Source organism: Populus alba, chromosome 16, assembly GCF_005239225.2.
Source record: "Populus alba chromosome 16, ASM523922v2, whole genome shotgun sequence".
Taxonomy (NCBI): domain Eukaryota; kingdom Viridiplantae; phylum Streptophyta; class Magnoliopsida; order Malpighiales; family Salicaceae; genus Populus; species Populus alba.
The window spans coordinates 8,375,922-8,393,225 of NC_133299.1; the positions used below are offsets into that span (position 1 = coordinate 8,375,922).

Consider the following 17,304-nt stretch of genomic DNA (forward strand, 5'->3'; position numbering starts at 1 on the left):
ACTTCTAAAAAAAATTGGATTGACCCACTAGGCAAACTATAGATATAAGTTTACTTAGATCACTTTTTTTTTTTAATATTTTTTTTTTTGCTTTTGACTTTCAATATTTGACTTATTATAATTGAGTTTTTTAATTTATTTTGATATAAGTTTTATCACAATCTCATTCTTTAGTTTATAGATTTTAGAGATAAATTCAAGTTGATTTAATATATTATTATTTTAATATATTTTTTTAAAATATATCATCATTAAAATATTTTGATAATTATATATCACAGTTTTCATGTCCTATATGTTTTCTTTAAGGTTGAAAAAAAAAAAAAACCTTACCAGTACGAAGCTATATATATGTATACAGAGAGAGAGAGAGAGAGAGAGCGATCTGTCCCAACTTTTTCAGGAGTTAGGTGCGATCGAAGCAATCTGCATCAAACCAAAATTGCGTGGACCCAAGACCTCTAGAAGAGGGTATCTTATTCAAATATATACCGACAAGAAGAATTAACTGCTATGGATCATTGACAATACTGTTAGCTATTTTCGCAATTATAGATAATTTCTTTCAAACATTTTTCATTCAAGTTTCAAAATTCAAACCTGTGGTCCGTTGTTTAAAGAGAGATAATATTATAATAATTATTTTTTAAAATATTTTTTACTAAAAAAATATATTAAGAAAAATAGAGATATGTATATTTGTATTTTATAGTAAAACTTTACAAATTAAATATACAGTAAAACCAAAAAACAAATAGGAGGAACCCATAAATAAATCAAAGAAAACCCCAAAATTTTTCTGATATCCAAAACATCTTATTTGACTAGATATCAAAAAAAAAAAAAAAACATAAAGGTATTTTTTCTCCAAACTTAACCTTAACCCAAAACAAATTGATCCAGTTGGGCTTGAGGCCTATTCCCAGCCCAGACTCAACCATTCTTTTATTTTTTTGTTTTGGGCTATCGCTGGGCTAGATCCAGCCTGTATAGACTAGACTAGATGCAGCTGACTCGGCTTGGTTACTAGCTCAAGCCAGCAACCCGGCTGGGCACTGTTGCAGGCACGCATGCTTGTTGCAACAGTACCAAGGTAATTATAATTCAAAAGCAGGGAAAGAAAAAGACTGACCTGGGCAGGGGCGGAAGCAAAGGGGGGCTAGCAGGGGCCCGAGCCCCCCCTGCAACACAATTTTTTTTTAATGCTGGGTATTAGTAATTAAATGTGAGGAGATGCTATATTTTTTATTTTAAAGAGGTGAGCTTTAAATTTAAATTAAGTGTGATTTTATTTTTGATTTCTTTTGAATTTACTCTTTACTACGTGTGAAGGGAAAAAATATAAAAGTATTATTTTGTAAAATAAAAAACAGAGACACCAATTTACCGTAATATAAATCTTGCAGCTGATCAAAACATAAATAAAAACATAAATCACGAGCAAAATTTTTCTACAAAAAGATCGATGCAAAGTCACCGATTAATTTGTTTTTCATCAAACAAAATAAGGTAACTTAAATTTAAAATCTAATTTTGTTTTGTTTTGAAACGTTTGTTAATAATTTGATGATGTTTTATATATATATATATATATATATATATATATATATATATATATATATAATTCTATCATTTTTGCTCCTTTTTTTTCTCAGATCTGTTAGTTCTACCAATTATTTTTTTTGAATTCTTGTTATAGTGATTTTTTTTCTAATTAATTAGATATATTTTATTGGTTTGTTTTGATTGTGCTTGAATTTTATATATATATATATATATATATATATATATATATATATATATATATATATATATATATATATATATAGCAGAGCCATCAAAATTATCAATTTTTTCTTATGATAAATGTTTTGATTTTAGGTTGAAACATGAACAAAATAAGAAGAATTGATTTTTTTTTTTAAAAAAAATATTGATAACTCACAACATATTGAACAAACTTTTTCAGTGATAAGGATTGTTAAAATAAGTCTTCGCAATCCATCAGATGGAGGATGATTTTCTTACAAATTATTTGATTGTCTATATAGAAAAAAAATTGCTGAAAGATTCACAATTGATATGATAATCGATGATTTATATTCTATAAAAGAACGACGAGCATAGTTAAAATAACTATGTAAAAATCATTCTTTATTATTTTTTTGCTTTATTTTAAAGTTTATCAAACATAAATAATGCTTCGCTTTAGATAGTGTTTCTTATATATTTTGTATGTTTATATTTGATAGGTATAAAAATCAACAACATTAAAGTGATAGATATATTATTAAGATGAAATTAACATTATGGCTTTGACTTAATTTGATATTGCTCCAAATATTTTACCTTTTTTTTACAACTCATGTACAATAAATTAAAACAAATATTATATCTTGTTATATTAATTTTGGCCCCCCCTAACAAATAATCCTAACTCCGCCCCTGGACCTGGGGGTAGGACATTATGGACGAAGACTTTGCAGGTGCTCGTCGTTGCTGGGATTCTGGGAAGAAGCTAGGATTCCAACCTCTATTTTTTGGCTTCCTTTCTGCTCTTTCGTCTTTTCTTTTTTTGTTCTTTTTGTTTCTATTTTTTCAGGTTAATTCTCTCTCCTTTTCTGGTTTTTTTTTTCCCTCTGTTTTTCCTCTTTCTGGTTTTATGTCTTCTAGGTTGGACCAGTGGTTTGCTGCGAGGGAGAGCAAAGTTCTCTTTCTAGTTTCCTGGGAATGGCTGTCTTTCAGTTTGGTCACTGAAGTTTTGATATTTTGCAATCAAACCCCTGATTTCATTAATTAAACTAATTCAAAGCTTAATTAAGTTTCCAAACTTATCAATTCTTTCATTAAGATCCTAATTTCATTAATTGAACTAATTCAAAGTTTAATTAAGTCTTCAAACTTATCAATTCTTTCAAATTTTTTTATTATCCAAATGACTCCTAATTTTATAATCTCATCCTTGTAGGTCCTTAAATTTTCAATTTGTGTTAATGAAATTAGGGGTTTATTTTTGAATTTATTTTCTCATTGTTTTCTTTTACCAATATATGTTGTCAAAAATTGAGTTATAACTAATAATAATAATATAATTGATTGGGTTTCCTATTATGCCCTTTTTATTAATTAAGAGTACTATAAGTAATAGTAGTTATATTAATAATTACATAATAATTGAGAGAATAAAAAGAAAATAACACATTAGAGTAATTTACATTTTATTTTGTTAGACAATCAAAATCAATAATATAGAGAGGGAGATAAAGATTAAAGAGGAGGATTTATCTATGATGGATTTTTTTTTTCTTCTATCAATTTAAGGTGTGTGTTTTATATCGTTATATTTTAAGTGAGTTTCTGTATGCATATAAGGATTATTGAGAAAAGTTTAGAAATTAGGGTTTTCATGATATTTTATTTTTAATCATTTTTAAGGAGTGGATGCTATACTAATGGAGTCTTAGATTGACAGAAAGTAATTGAAAGTGATTTTATATGTTTTTGATAAATTATTTTTAATTAATAGTGAAATTAAAGAATCAAGAAAAGATTATGAAGTGGTAACTTTAGTTCACTGCAATTTGGTTTTCTAATAGTTTTATGATGAGAACGACACCTTGTTATAATATGCAATGAGTTTTTTGTGTATGATTTATAAATATACTTTTGGTTTTTTAAATTTTTGAAAGTACTGAAATTTTGGTATAGTAAATGAATTAATTGTAACTTATATGTATAAGTAAGTTTTGATATGCTTGATTTAGTTAAAGAGATGAATTGTTATTTATTTAGCATGTGACAATCTTTCTCTATTTATTTATTTTTAGATGATTTGGAAGAGTTTAGAATGTCAAGTGGTTACTTTATTTGGAAGCTAGTTGATTTTAAATTTTAATATTTCAATAATTTGATAAATTTATGATATTCGCCTTGTAGTACATTTAATTTTGTTTATTTTTGAAGTTAGATTATTTATATTGAGTTTAATTAATTTATGATTCAATGTATTTTTTTTTCTTTTAACAAGGTATTATTTTAATTATAATTTATTTAATTAAAGTTAAAATGCCTTGCATGCTTATAAAACATGTGGATTTATCATGCAAATGGAGTATTTTCAAGATTTTTGGCTTCAGGTTTGACAAATTAAATCATATTTCATACAAGTTATGGATTTATTTATACTCAAATATTTCATTTAAATTATGAAAAACATTTTCCTTTTTAAATGTTATATAGTAACTTTGGTTATTGATTTCTTTTTTCAGTGTACACCATGTGTGTGTGTGTGTATAATTTTCTAATTTATGTCTTATGTACCATGTGTGTGTGTATAATTTTCTAATTTATATCTTATGTATAACCAAACATAATAAAATAATTTTTTTTTAAATTCATTTTTCAATGAATAAAGAGCCATATTGGAAAGTTGATAGCTCAAAAATTATATTATTTTAAAGACTTTAATAACTTAAAAATATTATTTTCTAGCTTATTTTACATTATATAGATATACATGAAAATGGTTCAATTCATGTCTCATGATAGATTCAAACATAGTTAACTTTTATATATATGTAATTCACATTTGAACAAACAAACAGACACAAATTTATATTAAGCTCCCCTTTGCTCTGTGTGATGATAGAAATTCTTTAACACGAAGATTTAGGTGTCGTAATTCATCGGAAAACAGAGGCATGCCTTGGATCACCTGAGACAAGTATGCTGGAGCAAAAAGAAAGGTGGACTTGGTTTCTAGGATACCGAGAAATTCAAAATTAGCAGTTCTAGCGATTCAAGTTTGGCGGGTGATCTTTTCACCAGATTCCGTGCTGAGTTCTCGATGTTTTCCGAGAACCACCCTGTTATTTGCAAAAAATGGTTCTCGGCCAAGCTATACATGGGCAAAGTAGGCCGTTGATTCGGGCCTGAGATGGTCTCCTAGGAACAACTCTGTGGTGGTTAGGGTTTGGAAGGACAGGCGGATCTCAGTCGTCAAATCATGTTTCTGATTTGACTGGCTGGTGGTCTGAACTGTGGACGACTCTCCTTCCTCCACCTAAAGTAAAACATCATGCATGCATGCCGTCTCTTGCATTAAGCTCTTACCCATCCGACCGAACCTTTCTACTAGAGGACTGAGCATTGGCTAGCTGAGCTGGAACTCCCAGTTCTAGATGTGGAGCTTCTCATGAAGACACTAGTCGTGTGTTTATTAAATGCCCTGTTGCCAAGGCGGTGATCTGGTCCTCTAGTTCCGTTGCAAATCCCACTAGTGTACATTAATACACTGGTTTTTGGGCTGGTTTACAGCGGTGAAGAGTCACCTAATTGTCGGTGAAATATGCATTTTCCTGGGTTTTTATGGCCGGTATTATGGAAATCAAGGAACTTGCTGTTTTCCAAGCACTGAAGGAGCTGGATATATAGTGATGATATCAAGACCATGGAAATTTCTCTCATCTCTGGTTACGCAAAAAGAGAGTTCCATTCCAACGCAGATTCGCAGGACAAGTATTACAGGACCATGGATTCCACCAGCAGATGGCTCACGGTAGAGACCAACTGCTCATCGTTGGTTCAGGGATTTATGAGCCTGCCCAGCCTTGAGATGGTGTCCCATAACTTTGCTTCTCTCTCTCCTTTTCACATGTTAAAAGGGAAATTAGTAATGTCGTAGCACATGCTAGCAGTAGGCTAGCTGATCCCAAGACCTGGAAACAGGATGCTCCTCAATATTCCATCAAGATTGTAGCTTTCTCGTCCAAAGCCATTTAGCCGATTCAAAGCCCAGCATGTTCGTGTAAAGAAGGGGAGACTCGAAGTGATCATAGATTAAAATCAATAGTTTCCTGGACATGTAGACGACCGTTCTGATTATGTTGCTCATTCTGACACGTACTGCTGCCTCATATTCTGCAGAAACTTATGAATGTCGCAACTGGTAATTACAATCCTTCTATGATGGAGAATCATTATCTATTGAAGGGGTTATTTACGGACCAATTTCTTTTTTCAGTGTACCTTTCGTTCTATTTTGATCTTCACAACAAGCTGCTCACTGTGTGAAGGTTTTGCTGGAAAATGCTTGCAAGAAGTGGGCTTGTGTAGACGGGAAACAACGCGGTGCTTGCTATACAAGTAGCCTTAATTTGTTGCTTAAAATGCGTCGGTGCGTGGAAAGCATTCGTGCTTTTTAGATAGCTTATTTAACGTTTCTCGGTAGTTAAACCTATCCTCTCATCTCTCATCGTGTTGTTCGAAGTTCTATTGCATTTTCTTTTTTCTCGTGTAACACATGACGAAAGTTGATGGATGGTTTTTTTGGTAATGATTCTTTTTTATTTTATTTTTATTATCATTCTTTTCTCTTTTCTATCCAAAAAAATAAATATTTGTCCTTTTTTATTTTTAATATTTAATTGTTCTTCTAATTTTTATTTTTGATTTTTTTTTTATAAAAGTTGTGCTTGTTGGATAAAAAGATTAAATGAAATTAAAATTCAGGAATAAAATTAAAAAACAAAATGAGCTTAGAAAAATATTAAAAGTAAAATAACTAATAATTCAAAGAATGAGAATTTATATTAATACAAATACAAACTAGCATGATATTTTTTATTTTTAATAGGATAGACACGAAACTCGAGGTGATGAGACAAAAATATAAAGAAGAATAAAAAGAATTAGCTAGAGCACCCCAGCACTTGAAAGAGCTCAATGTTCTGCTCTCAACACCACCATGAAAGACATTATTTGGCTACAAGACAACATTGCATGCACCGCTTGAAGGTCACAGGTATATTCCACTTGTTTGACGTGTGTATTATATGTGTTAACTATTATTTTTTGAAATAATATTTTATATTAATAAAAATATTTAGTTATCTATTAGGCAACTTGATTATAACTAAAACATTAAAATGAAAATAAAAATAAAATCTTTTGATGTAAATTTAAGAAATTTTGCTTTTAAATAAAATTTATTCATTTTATTATGTTTTAAAAAAACAATTCCTAGATATTGGTTTAAAGTTTTTTGTTTTTAAAAATAATTTAGTTATTGCATTGTATGAGAAAAAATATTTAAAAATCGTTTTGTAGTCGATCATTTGACCGATGAATCTTGTAAAATGGCTATATTACCCCTTTTTATTATTTGAATCCACAACACACCGTTTCGGTGTTGAATTTTTGATTTTTTTTAAAAGTTTTTGTTAATTTCTATGAACTTGAAAGCAAATAGGCAACGGTTTTTCAGTCTCTTTTAAGTGTAAATACCAAATTATCCAATATTTAAACCAGCACTCGAAACTGAAGTAAGGACAATGTGGTAAAATGAACTGTATCCATAAATAGAAAGCGCAAAAGATGGACGGATGGGAGAGGGAGGGAGGGAGAACAGAGTGAACAAAACAGAGCACCGTGTCTGAACAAAAAAAAAAGAGAGATACCAGGCAGGAAGAGAACCCGAATACTATTGCAATTTCTGTAGAGATAAGAGAACCCGAATACTATTGCAATTTCTGTAGAGATATTCATAGTGCTATTCTTAATTACTTTTTAAAAGATGCTCGCTTTCTTTTGTATGAGTTCCGTTATGGGTTTTCAAACAGAATCTAAGGTGTTTGATGAATTGCCTGCCGTTGAGGAGACTTTTATTGATGAATGAATCATTTCTATGAAGGTATCTATGGCACTTAAAGTCCGTTTTGTTCTTCACATATAGTTATTATCCGAATCAACACTTGCTATCATTGACTTGAATTTTTTTTTTTTTTGTATATAAGTTGGCGTCAGGTGTTGAAAGCCACTGCAGAAGTAGCTGTACTTTGAACTGAGTTACAGCACTCTCTCATTCAAAAATTGAAATGATCACGATGCGTTTTTTGTTCATGAAACCCCATCTTAACTCCTTCTCTCACCGCCAGCACCACCGTTGTCTTTGCCTCTTAACTACTGAATCAAGCCAAACGTACCCATCTTCACCATCCCCAGTCAATGAAGATCACCTTCTCCGGGTTTGCACCGTCCTCTTCCAACAACAAGACTCTTCAGACTTCAAACTCCGTAACAAACTTTCCTCCATTGATTTCAACCTTACCCATGAGTTCTTCCTCCAAGTTTGCAACAAATTCCCAGCCTCTTGGCGCCCCGTGCATCGCTTCTTTCAATACACACAACAGATGCCTTGTTCACGTTTCACTCATACTTCCGTGTCTTTCAACAAGATGCTTGACATCTTTGGAAGATCAAGAAACATTGATCTCTTGTGGGGTGCTGTCCAGGAAATGGCAAAAAGTGGTTTGGTTAATGATAAGACTTTTATAATTGTTTTGAAAGCACTAGCTTCAGCAAGGGAGTTGAAAAAATGTGCTGAGTTCTTTCACTTTATGAATGAGCATGGATGCGAGTATAGAGTTGAGAGGTTAAACAAGGTGGTGGAGAATTTGTGCAAGGGTAAGCTTGTTGAGGAGGCAAAGTTTGTGGTTTTGAAGTTGAAGGATTGGATTAGGCCCGACGGGGTTACCTATGGGTGGTTGGTTAAGGGGTTCTGTGATGTTGGTGAGTTGATCGAGGCTTCAAAGATCTGGAATTTGATGGTGGACGAGAGCATTGAGCCGGAGATCGAGGTGTTTGAGAAAATGATGGAGACACTTTTCAAGAGGAATGAGTATGATGAGGCTTTGAAGGTGTTTCAGACGATGAGGGTGAATAGAATGGATGATTTAGCGCTCTCCACATACAAGCTTGTGATTGAATGGATGTGTAGAAAAGGTAAAGTTGTACAAGCGCAGATGGTGTTTGATGAAATGCGCCAGAGAGGAATTCAAGCAGATAATTCAACATTGGGGTCCCTAGTTTATGGGCTTTTAACAAGAGGCCGGCATGCAGAGGCTCATAAAGTTGTCGAAAGGATTGAAAAACCAGACATTAGCGTGTATCATGGACTGATTAAGGGGCTCGTAAGGTCAAGGAGGGCGAGTGAAGCAACACAGGTGTTCAGAGAGATGATTAATAGAGGCTGTGAGCCTACAATGCACACATATATTATGTTATTGCAAGGACATTTAGGGAAGAGAGGGAGGAAGGGGCCAGACCCACTTGTGAATTTTGAGTCTATTTTTGTTGGAGGTTTGATTAAGGCTGGGAAGTCATTAGAAGCCACCAAATACGTAGAGAGGACAATGAAAGGATCACTTGAGGTGCCTAGGTTTGATTACAATAAGTTTTTGCATTATTATTCAAGTGAGGAAGGTGTGGTTATGTTTAAGGAGGTGGGGAAGAAATTGAGGGAGGCAGGGTTTGTTGATTTGGCGGATATACTGCAGAGGTATGGGGAGAAGATGGCTACTAGAGAGAGGAGGAGAAGACATTCTGAGTTAGTTAATGGCTCCGAATAAGCTGTGAATTGCATTGGCTACATTTTCAAATGTGCAGGTAAAGTACTTTGGCAATGCTTTTAATAGATTCTTTTGACTGTTTTGCTATTTTCTTATGTTAATTTTTAAGTGTGTTTCATCCACTGCTTGCTGGGCCTTTCGACCTTTTTAGCTCATGGAATGCTCTGGTAGAAACACTAATCTTAACTGGTTTGTTCTTCCTGATAAAAGGGATGCTCTGTCGTTGACCCCCTAATCCCCTTTTGCCAAAATATGATATACTTTAAAGCTGGTGAAAGGATTGAGTGAGAAGAAATTTAGAAATATGAAAGTGTCGCTTGCCAAATTAAAGTTCTATACTCCCTTTCAACATCGTTATATTTGCATATCCACGTTAATTTCATGCCTGTTATAGTAAAATGTTATTTTCCATCACTTGATCACTGCCACTTGAAATTGTAGAGTACTACACATCATTCATGACTTTTGCTTCTCCATCACATGATTATATGGATCAAAGTTATTTTCTTGGTTGTTGCATTATTTTGTTTGTAATTACCATTCCATTACTGCTGTTCAGACTTATCATCAATTGGTTGAAGATGTATTAGATCAATTGCTTAATCTCTTGATATCACATTTTCCATTTGCTTAGCTCTGCAATTGTAGAGAGCAACTCAAAGTAGTGCTATTGATTATATGTATCATCATTCCACTCCTATTCTACTGCTCAAAGCCACGAGAACGTATTTTACTATACCGAGTTTGTGAGAAATAGAAACATATTATGGATGAAGTACCAGGCGTCGATTTTAGAGTATCTGGTTGAAAATTTCTTTCATTCTTAACTTGGAAGTTTGTATGATACTAAGATAATTGTGTAGCAACTGTGGGATTTTAATTCAGTAGTTGATTGAATTGAAATACTTGAATTGCTTTTCTGTCCCAAGAATTTCTTTTTAATCATCTGCTATTACTGATAAAAGAAGAATGATTTTCTATCTTCATTATTTTGTATTTCTTTAACTTGAATACTCTTTAATATCACTGTAAGATCATCTTTGTCAAATGGTAATGAGGAGGCATTGTATCACTTTATGACTCACAAATGGTAATAAGTTGCATGGCTATACAAGATACTTGCTTCGCAAGTACAAGTGGGAGGTTAGAAAAGTGTAATAGGAGGCTTCAATTCTCTACTTTTTGCACCAAGTGGACGGAACTTTGGCTCTGGGATAGTGATCATATCACGTCTCGGTCATATTATATTTCATTATATTGAATTATATACTGTTATTTAAATATCACTTGTTTAATCTATGATGATACTTTGTTTCACTTGGTCTTGGCTTGTGTTTGTTTTGCAATGGCTGAAATACTTCCACCAGCAAAGACGCTGAATTGTCTTGTGTTATGCAGGTCAAGTTGTTCGGTTCTGAGATTGACGCCCGCGGGGGAGTGTCGCCACCAGGGATCAAGGACGACAGGCTCGGTGGAGAATCAAATTGAAACGCGATTTTGTGGCAATCTTGGAAGAAGAGTACCAGCAGGGGTGGATTAGGGATTCATTCTTGACATGAAATTGTGGCCTTTTGTAGCAAGCACCTAAAAGTTTCGGGTGATGTAGCTGTACTGTCAGCAGTGGAAAAGCAGCACATGCCATGGCATTTTTTGAAGGCATGGAGCTCGCTGGCTGGCTGGCAGGCAGGCAGGGGAGACTGACTGTTCATGATGTACAGGTGGAAATGACTTGAAAAGATTTCATCCCACCATTAACTAATCATGGGAGGATATGAAATGTTCATGCACTAATCTGTACATCTCTTGATTTAATTATGATTATTAACAAAGAAATCATCATCCACCAGAAAGGGGACTGTCTATTTTCTTTCGTTAATTTGATAGCTGGCTCTCTCAATCAGTCTTCAATAATTGAGTTTGGTACCTCTTATACAAGATGCTCCCTTCATTCCAATAATGGAAGAGAGCAGCTCATATCCCATTGCCTGAGCAGCACATGGGGTGTCATATACGGCGTCGTGGTGGTTACTGTATATTTGATAATACGGTGGATGATTTTTTTAAAAGTATTTTTTAATTTAAAATTTATTAAAATAATTCTTTTTTTTAATTTTTACGTAAACATTTTAAAGTTATAACAAAATATATTTTTTTTAATATTAATTTAATATTTCTTTGAAAAACAAGCAAACGCAATGCAACCGCTAATGGGCTTAAAATTTAAGGAAGACGGACTCACGAGCATGACGGCATCAAAACTCCTTTAAAAAAAAAAATTGTAAAAACATTCCCGTGCACATGCATCCACCGCATATTTCTCACTGACACATCAGCGCCGTACGCAACTACCACCAGTGAAATATGTCATCTCGTCCCCACACTAACTAACGCCCCGAGCCGCCAGACACGCACCGGCACTGCCGGTTTTACGAAGGCCTTAACCGCACGGCGTGCGAGTATTGGCAGTGAGTTACGTGGCAAAAGCGCCGCCTTCCATGGCATCCAACAGTCCAAACATACCATCACGTCTCTCTCCAAATACAAGAGGTTCAACACAATTACAAGCAGGGAGAAAAGAGGAGTGATAACTGATAAGCGAGGGAGAGCGAGAGGATTGGTCAATCCATTAAAAAAAAAAGTTGCAAAAAAGTTGATAATTACTATTAAATAAAGGAAGAGAGAGGGAGAATGTGTCAAAAGTAAGAGGAGAGCAGCAACACCAGAGAGAGACAGTCGACTGACTGACTCTTCTTCTTTTTTCCCCTTATATTTCTTTGCCTTTCTTCTTTTCTATTCATAGAAGAAGATTTGATTCTTTTTTTTTTCCTCTTTAATAATGGTCGGTTAGCTGGTTTCGATGAAGGCTTGAAATTCACGCTAGTAAAGCGAACTCTCTGTCGTTTTATATTAATGTGTGTGTGAGAGAGACTGAGAGAGCGGTACTAGTGCTGTTCCTTTGTTTCAGTGGAAATGGTGGATATGAGAGGAGTGAACACGTGGCAAGACGAGCTAGCGAGTTTAGCGGAGAACAGTGGATTCCAATACACTGGAGAACCTATCAGTATAATGGCGGCTCCACCGCCGATACTCGCTTCAACAAGAATGATGGAGTCGGAGACGGAAACGGAGAGTTTGAAGGAGCAAGTGACGGGGTTTCTGAAGTCGTGGGGAGAGATGTTGGTGGATTTAGGGAAGGGATGTAAAGATATAGTGACGCAGAGTAATTTGGTGAGCGAAGATTCGTTCATTGTGCAAAAATTAGGAAAGCCAATGGCTAAAGCGTCGGGTAGATTAAAGTATTTGAATGAGTTTTTGCCCGAGGATCGTGACCCTGCAATTGCTTGGCCTGTTATTCTCTTCGTCCTTCTCCTTGCTCTTGCAGGTAATCGTCAACATATGTATATTTCTCCATCTTCTTATGCAGCTTGTTATTTTTACTTGGATCTGCGTATGTGCTGAGAATTTGAACGAATTCTTTGCTATTTTATTTATTCATTCATTTAATATGCTTTGTGATTGGACTGACCATACATACAAAATTTGTTGTGTTGTTTGCAAACAATGTGCAGCCATAAGTGGAAATAGCACAAACAATAGCTTGGTTTCATCTGTAAAGAAAATGCGTGTACATCCACCTAGTGCTACTCGCATACTGCTCCCTGATGGTCGACACATGGCTTATCTGGAGCAAGGCGTTCCAGCTGACAGGGCAAGGTTTTCCGTGATTGCTCCCCATTCTTTTCTTTCCTCTCGACTTGCAGGTATGGTATGCTATGGATGAGGAACTGGGAATCACTAGACTCTACCTACCAGCTGGCTTATTAATTTGACGTCTTTAATGCCTTGTGCTTTGAAGGTATACCTGGAGTTAAAACATCACTGCTTGAAGAGTTTGGTGTGCGCTTGGTCTCATATGACCTTCCTGGTTTTGGAGAGAGTGATCCTCATACCAGAAGAAATCTAAACTCATCGGCAATGGATATGCTCCACCTAGCTGATTCTATCGGTATTCTTGGAAAGTTTTGGGTCCTGGGTTACTCCAGTGGGAGCATGCATTCTTGGGCTGCACTTAGATACATTCCTGACAGAATTGCTGGTACGCCAACTCTTTTACTTTTATAAATGTATGATTAGGTACTTGGCCTCTATTTTCATAAGAATCTTATGCTATTCTGTTGTTTTCTGGCCTGATAATGTCAACAAAGGTAAGTATATTTTCAATTGAGTTATAGTTAGTTGGCAATGGATTACCAAATTGAGAAAAGTGAAGGAAAGAGGTAAGTATATTTTCAATTGAGTTATAGTTAGTTGGCAATGGATTACCAAAGGTAAGTATATTTTCAATTGAGTTATAGTTAGTTGGCAATGTCAACAAAGGAAGTGGTTTGGATTTGGCAGCATATGCAAGGATAACGTTGAGTTTTGAGAATGAGAATGGAAATCTGCCTAGCAGCGACTGAAGCCTTGCAGCAACATCGTATATAGCTGAATGTTTCGTACATGGCTAGCTATAGTTAGATGAATTCGGAGCTTAAGAAAATGCCATTCACTAGACTAGTTCATCACATTGACTAATTTTACATTAGAAAAATAAAAAACCAGGATCAATGTAATGATTTTGGTCTGGGATCAGCAGCAACAGTACCATGCATGTGCACTAGGCAGTTCCCTGGATAGGGGATGGTACTATTGTTGTGCAATATGCGATAATTTGAATTTATAATGAAGGAAGCTTTGAACTTCGTGGACACTCTGGCTACTGCGAGCATAGCATTTCTGTACCCCTCATCTCATCTCCCCACCCCCACCTGCCTCATGAGCAGAAGTTTCATGTTCTCAGATCACGACTATATTGATAAATATAAAAATTTGATAAAACATATCTTTCATAATCGGTACTTCTTAGTATTTCAACCAGGAGTCAGTATTTCATGGGATAAATGTCACATATATGATGTAACTTATCGTGATCTTGTTTACTGAATTTGCAGGTGCTGCCATGTTTGCTCCAATGATTAATCCATATGAGCCAAGCATGACCAAGGAAGAGATGAGAAGAACATGGGATCAGTGGTCATCAAGAAGGAAGCTATTGTACTTCTTGGCTCGGAAATTCCCGAAGTTCCTCCCTTATTTTTATCACCGAAGCTTCCTGTCTGGAAATCATGGTCGAATTGATAAGTGGATGTCTCAATCACTTGGAAAGAAGGTTAGTTTTTATTAGCTTGAGTTACTTCCTCAGAGTATATAAAGCCTTGCCAGACTTCTCCAGGTGCATCACCTGTTTGTCATCTTCAACCTCTTTCTGCTGTTACTACAAGATGGGTTCCCCTATGAGGATTTCATCTAGCCCTCGACAACCACTATTATGAGTGGAAACATATGACTTCCTTCTTGTATTATTTTGTACTTGAAATAAATAGCAGTTTCTGATTCAGATGCATTTGACAATTTACTTGTCTGGATAGCCTTCATAAATTAGAACTAGTTGTGATGGATGTTATTTTGTTAATTATTTGGGTAACATATGCATGACACGTCCAGGATGAAATTCTGATCGAGGGGCCAATGTTTGAGGAGTTTTGGCATAGGGACGTGGAGGAGTCGGTACGCCTGGGGATTGCAAAACCATTCACTGAGGAAGCTGTGCTGCAGGTGTCAAACTGGGGTTTCAGCCTAGCAGATCTTAACGTGCAGAGAAAGTGCCTGAGGAATGGCATTCTTCTGTGGCTCAGGTCCATGTACAGTCAGGAAGAATGTGAATGGGCAGGATTCCTTGGTCCAATACACATATGGCAGGTTTGTGAAATGTGAAATCTTCTTTCATGATAGTGGCTGCTTCACCATCCTGATTCATAGCTCACAGTATAAGATTTCCAAGTGAATAGCATACTTTTTTTTTTTGTTTTGAAGTTAAGTTAGACTCTGTTGTTTTAGTAAAGCCAGCATTAGCATACTGTTTTATAATTTGAAAAATTCCTGCCCCTTTTCTTACCAAAAGGTGCCATGCCTGAGTTTTTTTCTGAGATCACCATCTCTTTTTTGGTAATGGAATACACCTTAGTGGTAGCGTAGTCAAACTTCTTGAATTTTCAAGCATTAAAGCACACAATACTCCATTGCAGAGTGCAACCTAGGTTGTTTTCATTTTATGTGTTGATTGATGCTGAACAGGGGATGGATGATCAAGCAGTGCCGTCATCAATGACTGATTACATAACTCGGGTTCTACCTCGGGCCATCTTGCATAAACTCCCAAATGAAGGCCATTTCTCCTACTACTTTTTCTGTGAAGAATGTCATAGGCAGATATTCTCTACTCTTTTTGGAGATGCCCTGGGTCCTCTCAACAAGACGGCGGAAATCGATGAGACTTCATTTGAAGCGGTGGCGGAAGAAGCATCATCCATTGCCAGGAAATGATTCATCAGTACAGTTATACACTTTTAGCATGAAGGAAATCAATGTAAATACCCCAGGTCAGTGGAGAGGCTCTAATGATATAAATAGATTTGTTTCCAGTTGTCAATTTTGTTTCTTCCTAGCACCTGCAATTTTATGATAGACGCGTGCAAGACAGCATGAGAAACATCGACGGACGAAGCAAACAACCTCTTTCAATAAAGAAAGAAATTAAGGAACACTTGGATTTTATATAGGAGGGGGTAGCGAGCACTAAGGATCAAAAACCTTCTTATAATTGATTTTGATGCATGGTGATCATATCCACAACACTTCAAATATTATTTTGAATTTACAATTGTACTAACAAGATGGTTATATTGAGAAATGCCATCATATCTGAGAGCTACTTTAGAAGGAGACATCTTTGGGGCTGGTATAGTTTTAGTGATGGTACTCCCTTTTGAAGAATTTTCTTTGCTTATAAATATGCAATTACTCTCTCTTCTCCTGCTTTTATACCTTGGATCCTAGTTTAAAGACATCATTGAAGATCTAATATGGCTATAATTGGAAAATATTAGAAATTTCTACAGGAATCCCTCCAAAATAGCAAGCTATGGTTTGTTCCACTTGTTCAATGATATCACACCATAACATCAAATGCTCGAGCTTCCCTTCTTGTCTGAAATTATGAAATTTATGGAAAGCATTTTATTCTATAAGCCTCTGGCAAAAATTTCTTTGTCAGCTCATTTATTTTTTTCTATGTAACAATTCATTTCTTCTTCCCTTCACACTCTTTATGTTTCTTCAAATTATCCCACCAAATGGAGAAATGCTTCTTCAACTTAATTGCCAAAAGTTTCACCTTTTGCTTTCTGACATATTTTTGTAGTCAAAAGATCATGTGTGCGTGTTGCATTTCTTTTTTATTACTTATTTTCATTTTGTGATAGAAAAGATGAAAAGATAAAAAAATTTAATTACATATGATCAAGTGTCTAAAAACATACAAAAAAATTACATCTCATCTAAAAAAATAAAATACATTGTATATTTTATTTTTTAAAATGTATTTTAAATTTAATAACAATTTAAGTTTATTGAATCCATAAAAATTTAGTCAATATTTCAATAACTTATAAAATTTTAATTCATGAGTTATTGGTTCATATTTTAGTATAAATGGTGGACCAATAAGTAAACTGATACTTAAATATCAAAAGTTAATTATAAAATTCTCAGAATTATTCTGAATATTCACCAATTTTAATTGAAAGTATTTTTTACCACAACACACAAGTTGTGAAAAACCTTTCCACCTTCCAAGAGAAGTGAATTCTCCAAGGGTATTCACATGGATCCTTTGCATAAGAATTCATTTGTGCATACGAGCTCATAATAGATTTAAAAAGCTAGATTTATTCACACAAATAAATCTTCTCCCCAAGACATACAAGCCACCTATTAAGGACTCATCAAAACATTTAAA

At 34.6% G+C, this 17,304-nt stretch overlaps 2 protein-coding genes across 2 annotated transcripts; both read left to right on the forward strand.

Moving 5' to 3' along the window:
* Positions 1 to 7,396: 7,396 nt before the first annotated feature.
* LOC118045893 (putative pentatricopeptide repeat-containing protein At1g26500) lies at positions 7,397 to 11,283 on the forward strand. Its single transcript, XM_035054640.2, has 3 exons — positions 7,397 to 7,690; positions 7,794 to 9,444; positions 10,806 to 11,283. The coding sequence occupies exon 2, from the start codon at positions 7,875 to 7,877 to the stop codon at positions 9,405 to 9,407; it is 1,533 nt and encodes a 510-aa protein (XP_034910531.1). The 5' UTR covers positions 7,397 to 7,690; positions 7,794 to 7,874; the 3' UTR covers positions 9,408 to 9,444; positions 10,806 to 11,283.
* Positions 11,284 to 11,964: 681 nt separating this feature from the next.
* Positions 11,965 to 15,936, forward strand: LOC118045895 (uncharacterized). The gene is made up of 6 exons (XM_035054642.2): positions 11,965 to 12,789; positions 12,977 to 13,168; positions 13,264 to 13,503; positions 14,399 to 14,616; positions 14,952 to 15,206; positions 15,582 to 15,936. Exons 1-6 carry the CDS (start codon positions 12,378 to 12,380, stop codon positions 15,828 to 15,830), a joined length of 1,566 nt encoding a protein of 521 aa, XP_034910533.1. The 5' UTR covers positions 11,965 to 12,377; the 3' UTR covers positions 15,831 to 15,936.
* Positions 15,937 to 17,304: the final 1,368 nt, after the last annotated feature.